Source organism: Myxocyprinus asiaticus, chromosome 6 (assembly GCF_019703515.2).
Source record: "Myxocyprinus asiaticus isolate MX2 ecotype Aquarium Trade chromosome 6, UBuf_Myxa_2, whole genome shotgun sequence".
Taxonomy (NCBI): Eukaryota; Metazoa; Chordata; class Actinopteri; order Cypriniformes; family Catostomidae; genus Myxocyprinus; species Myxocyprinus asiaticus.
In genome coordinates, this window is record NC_059349.1 from 6,146,028 (window position 1) to 6,152,027 (window position 6,000).

The following is a 6,000-nucleotide window of genomic DNA, read 5'->3' on the forward strand; positions in this document are numbered from 1 at the left end:
AGACATAGCGCGTGTGGAGGCTTCATGCCATCCACCGCGGCATCCGCGCTCAACTCACCACGTGCCCCACGAGAACGAACCACATTATAGCGAACACGAGGAGGTTACCCCATGTGACTCTACCCTCCCTAGCAACCGGGCCAATTTGGTTGCTTAGGAGACCTGGCTGGAGTCACTCAGCATGCCCTGGGATTCGAACTAACAAACTCCAGGGGGGTAGCCAGCATCTTTTACCACTGAGCTACCCAGGCCCCCCTGTTCCACCCTGTTTTGACCCGTTGTTGCCTGCCTACTATTACTGCCTTGTTTACCTGGAAATAACCTGTGATTGTCTGCCTGCCTGGTGATTGACCCCTGCCTGTCTGTATTACTACGTTTATTTTTATGAAAAGCTGCATATGGATCTCAACTCATCATTACACCTAGTTACTCTTTTGTTAAACACTTTTCAGGTCTTCATGCTCATTCACAGTAGATAGAAGCCTATATCATCAGGCTTTATGTCTACACAGTAGATATAAGTAGACATAAAGCCTGATGACCATTAAACCATACTGAACTTTATGTACATAGGTTGGACCCACTTTTTGATAGGTGTCTTTAACTACTATTCACTTTGGCATTGAATACAATATACTTATTATGTAAATACATGTTGTTGCATTGTACTTACATATAAAGTACCTGCATTTAATTACATCTGCAGTTACTCTGTAAATCCTAACCCTAATCTAAACCCTAAACCCTATCCCTAAACCTCCCCTTCCCTTAACTTCAGTAGCAGCAAATGTGAATTATATAAAATGGGATCTTCATAGTTAACAAATGTGAAAAAAGTGTTAATTTATTTAAGGTAAACATGTGAGGTAAAATGGCTCACTATTTGGCAAGAAAATGCTTGGATGAAGTGTCCAAGTATTTTTATTCATGCTATAACAGCATATCAAAGATTAATGCATCTGAAATGACTTATTAGTCTTTAACAAACCCTTTTATAAACCTTTAATAAAGAGAACATTAATGTAAAGTGTTACCAAATATCTTTGCGGACTGTCATTGTTGAGTTTAGCATGCCAAGTGTTGATATCTGTGTGTGCCTGGTTAACAATGTTCTTATTAAAATTAATCAGAAACAGTCATTTGGCACATCACAATCAGTAGTGGGGATTTTGATTCATCCCATTGATTTGAGTCTTTTGAATCAGTTCACCAAAAAGATTAATTTGGATACATTAATTGATTCGTTCATTGACCATTTCTGCAAATTATACTTTTGCGCTAATAGATGGTGACAGATTACCATCTTTTACGTTTTAAATGAGAAATTGCATTAAACCAAATGCACAGTTATTCACAACCAGAACAAGTCTAATTATCCTGTATTAAAATGTGTGTGTCAAAAGATACTTCAGCACTGCAGAGTGTTTAAGTATATTAAGACTTTCCCCACAAATTACAAAGCATATCTATCATATTGTGAACTGCAAAGCATGACTTTTTATCAAGCTGTACAAAAAAAGACAACAATACAAGCCTAAAAATAATGAGTTTCAATAATGTTTATATCATTGGAAAGTGTGGTCATCAGTCCATCATCACTTTTATTCATACTTCATCCAGCCTCTTTTCTTGTTGAATGATTAAGCTACATGCCTCCTCATGTTAAGACATTCAGAAGACTGAGTGATTCATTAATGTTGGTCTTGAACGTGAATACCAGTTCATTTATTAACTAAATATCTTATCTCCTTCAAATTCAAATAACGACTCAACTGGTTCAGTGAAGGTGTGTATTCGTTAAGCGGGTGAAACCAATGATATGCTCCTTCACAGACCGCACTCGAATAATATGTGCTAATGCTCATGTCAGTCTTTACAAGCATGAAATTTTACCAAAGCAGTTACAGGCTTCAAACTAGAGCTCACTGGCTTCAAGAGAGAGAGAGAGAGAGAGAGAGAGAGAGAGAGAGAGAGAGAGAGACATCAGTGAAGGATAAATATGAGTCAGTATACGGAGGTGAACAAGAACAATTCGTTTACTTAAAAGATTTGTTCAGGAAGACAGATTAATTCACAAACAAAACATCACTAATTACAGTCGTATTCTTAAGCAATAAGGTTTGAGTGGGCATTGCAACCATTTTAGCCATATGGCACAGCCTCAAGTGCCTTATTGCTTTTATCGACCTTAATTTGCAACACGGAAGTAAAGCGGAAGCGGTTGCATTTCCATCAAGTGTGAAAACGTTTCGTTGTCAATAGATGCTATATAAATAACTAGAAGGAGAATAATACCAGAATTTAGTAGTGTTGGCTCATAAACTATTTCATAACCACAGGATGTACAGCAGAATAATATGCAAATGTAAGATAATTTTCTAATGACAGCATTTAAGTAAATAGATCATTCACTTGTTGCTGTGAGTTGTTTTGAAAATACAATAAAAAAATCTGCTTCTTACTTTACTGAGAGCTTGATGATGCAGTATTTTTATGTTTCCATGTAAACTTCAATTCATATTTATCTCCAGAAATCTACTTGATTTATTTTCAAAGGTGATGTTTCAAAAGCCATGATTAATGCGAGATCTGCATGTCTATTAAATATACAACGTAAAGGAAGAGAGACGTTCTCTGACAAGAAAGGAGAGAGTGTTTATTATTTTTCCAAAACTGAAGCATGATGCAGTTTTGGTGCAATTTACATTCACATTTATGCATTTGGTAGACACTTTTATCCAAAGCGAATTAAGCATTAAAGGTATTCATTTTATCAGTTTGTGTGCTCTCTGGGAATTGTATCCATGATCTTGGCATTCCAAGTGCCATGCTCTACCAGTTGAGCAATGAAAGCTGAAGAAGCAATAAAAGGGCACGCTGAGTCGTGACCTCTTTAAAGAGCTATTTGTATCACTGCGCAGCACCCATAGACAGTTATACTTGTTGCATAGCAATGTAGGTACTGTTTACTGTCAGTGACTATATTTTTAGCTGAAGGATAGCCTTTAATCATTTTACTAATAAAATAACATTTCAATGAAAGTTTGTGTCCTTAATACTTTTATTATGTGGTAACTGTTTTATCAAAGCAAGAAGACACTCAAGGCTGTGCCATATTGTGAAGATAGTTTATTGTCAATTGTTTACACTTTACAGCAAAAAGTTCCTTATATGCTGTGAATTGAAAACACTCAAGGGTGAATGTTTTTGCCTAAGCAGTCCCGTTGAAGCATCCAAGGGGCGCTGACCACACTATGCTCTCTATATATTTTGAATAATTTCCATCTGAATGTTCAAAAAGGGCCTGAAACTTCACACTGGTGCATTTAGTGACTTTGCACTGAATGGATATTGCACCTTTTAGTTCTTGGAGCGAGCACTGAATTGTGCTGTCATTATTGCTGTTGGGGAGTATCTTTGTAACACCAGGGGTAATAGAGCTGGAATTTTTCACACAAACAAGCTGTTCCTGATCAATGGAAAGTAGGTTTTGCCCCCTAATGAACTCAGGGGCTTTGCAGTAAACTCTACTCAGATCCTCCACATTTTCATGGTTATACCTCAGCCAGTGATGTAAATATTGTATTTCACAGTCACACCGCCAGGGATTTCCATGGAGTTGAACTATGCAGTGGAAATTAAGGTAATCAAAAAAGCCATTCGGTATATTTTGCAGACTGTTCTTGGATAAGTACAACTGGTCCATATCTTGCTGATCCATAAACAAGTTTACTTTGAGTGAGCTCAGATTATTTTTCTGTAAATGGATGGCCTTTATTTTAACGAGTCCTTTGAAAACAGTGCCAGGTAATGCAGTAATCTGGTTCTCCGATAGATCAAGGTTCTTCAGTGATGAAAGGTTCTGGAAGAGATCTGAAGGAAGTTCTGAGAGCTGATTCTGAGACAAGTCCAGATAAGTAAGCTGTTGCAGTTTGTCAAAAATCATTGGGGATAGTTGGACCAGCATGTTATTTTTAAGGATGAGTTTCTGGAGATTGGATGGGAACACTCCAGGATTCAGATTTATTATGTGATTGTTTCGGAGATTCAGGTCTTCCAAGGCATCAAGGTGGGAGAAGATTCCTTCTGGAAGCTGTGAGATCATATTGCCTTGCAGGGAGAGCACTCGCAAACGAGAGTTGTTTTGAAATATGTCAGCTGACAGAGAGCTCACATGGTTGAGGGATAAGTCGAGTTCCAGAAGATTGTGAAGATTATGAAAAAGAAGATTGGGCAGAGATGATAAATTATTCCCCCTCAACTGTAATGTTTCCAGCTTCTGCAAAGGGTCAAAAATGTCATTATCCAGAGAAATCTTATTGTTGTTGAGGGAAAGCCTTGAAAGGTTAGTCAACTTGTTGAAGGTTTGCATTTTAAAAGTCAACAAATGACTGTTTCCGCTGATTTCGAGCTCCTGTAGCTCAACCAAGTTTTCAAAGGTATTGTATGAAATCGTTTTCAACAAGTTGTTGAGAATGACGAGCTTGGTAAGTCTGAGGTCTTCTCGAAAAGAACTTCTGTCCATGTATGTCAGGCCAGATGCCACTACAATCAATTCTTTCACTTGTGCAGAGATATTGACAGGTAAAACTCGCATTGTGTCATCTGAACAAATTACCTTTGCAGCTGTGAAGCACTGACATAGTTCAGGACAGCAATCACCAAGTTGAATGAGGAAGAGTAAAACAGCAGCACAGTATCTGCTCATGTCTTCTGTGAAAATAGAAGAGTATTTACAATTTAGTTTTATTGATTGTGGTTTCTATTTGTGTTTGGTGAGCTTGGGAAAATGAACCCTTCGCAAAGCCCTGGTTAATGTTGCGTGCTTAGACAAGCTTTACAGAACATCCCAGTTATGGAAGGAAAGAATTGACAATCTCAGTGAATAGTGCAATTTTTAGTAAAAAGGCATCATTATGTGAATAAACTGTTTCCATCACCTGAATGCGCATTTTGACTTGTGCGAAACTCTAGAAAATCTACTTCTGCCAAGCACATACATTTTAAATCGAAACTTGGTTTATGCAAATATCAAGCATTTCCATTCAGTTTTTCTTCACCACAAATTTAACATTTGCATAAAAATAGTTAGATGGTACCCAGCAAGTGAGATCAGTCTGGGAATGAAGTAGGATTTGACTGTAAAGTTTCAAAGGCAGGGCTAAGGGTGTATGTTTATCCCAGTTTGTTTGCTCCTATTAAATGAAAGTTTCCAGATCAGTTCATTCAAATTCATGGGTACCATTTATTTATTTACTCAATCTTAAAATGTAAGATTTTTTAGAAATGTTTTAATACTGCTACATCACAACTGTTCCAATCAAAGATCCCCCTGGCATTTACATGACTAAAGCACTGCATATAAATGTAAATATTCTTTATGAGATCACCCAATGTGTGTAGATACATAAATATAAAGATTTAATTTATCTATTTATTTCATTAAATATACAAATTCATACTTACCAATATTATCCTGACTGAAGGACTGAATATTTTTCAACATGGACCAGGCACCTACAAATAAAAATAACAATGAAAGAACACTAGTTCTATAATTTAGAAAGCATCTAGCAAACCTTGCATTTTTTCTGAAAAAACAAAATAATTCTTAGAAAACAGCCACTACCTACCTCTATGTTAGTGCACATTCAGCTCAAGCAGAAATAAGCAAATTCCACTTTGACGTCAATGGCTTCTAGATAAACGTTGTTGTCTAAGTAAACTGTTTTTCATTGGTCAGGATCTATCTAGGACATTATTCATTATTTGATGGTACAAAACAACTTTACACCCCTTCAGATTGTGAAATATGAGACGGTATGAGAAACACATTTGTTATGGTTGAATAATTATTACTTTTGCTCACAATTAATTATTAATTTTCCCCGATTCAATAATTAACCAATTAATGGTAAGAAAAGGAAAGAGGAAGGTTTGACTTTCTGATTTTTGGGCACAGCACAAGACAGCTCATATACTGACCAATAAAAACATGAG

The 6,000-nt window shown here is 36.7% G+C and overlaps 1 protein-coding gene across 2 annotated transcripts; it reads right to left on the minus strand.

The window, feature by feature from the left end:
• Nucleotides 1-3,114: 3,114 nt before the first annotated feature.
• zgc:153913 (carboxypeptidase N subunit 2) lies at nt 3,115-5,701 on the minus strand. 2 transcript variants are annotated; one of them, XM_051701171.1, is made up of 3 exons: nt 5,634-5,701; nt 5,467-5,517; nt 3,115-4,713 (listed from the first exon to the last, which is right to left on the minus strand). In XM_051701171.1, the coding sequence occupies exons 2-3, from the start codon at nt 5,504-5,506 to the stop codon at nt 3,212-3,214; spliced, it is 1,542 nt and encodes a 513-aa protein (XP_051557131.1). In that variant the 5' UTR covers nt 5,507-5,517; nt 5,634-5,701; the 3' UTR covers nt 3,115-3,211. The 2 variants fall into 2 exon arrangements, with proteins under 2 accessions (XP_051557131.1, XP_051557132.1); XM_051701172.1 differs by lacking the exon at nt 5,634-5,701 and having other exon boundaries at nt 3,115-4,710.
• Between the last annotated feature and the right edge of the window lie 299 nt (nt 5,702-6,000).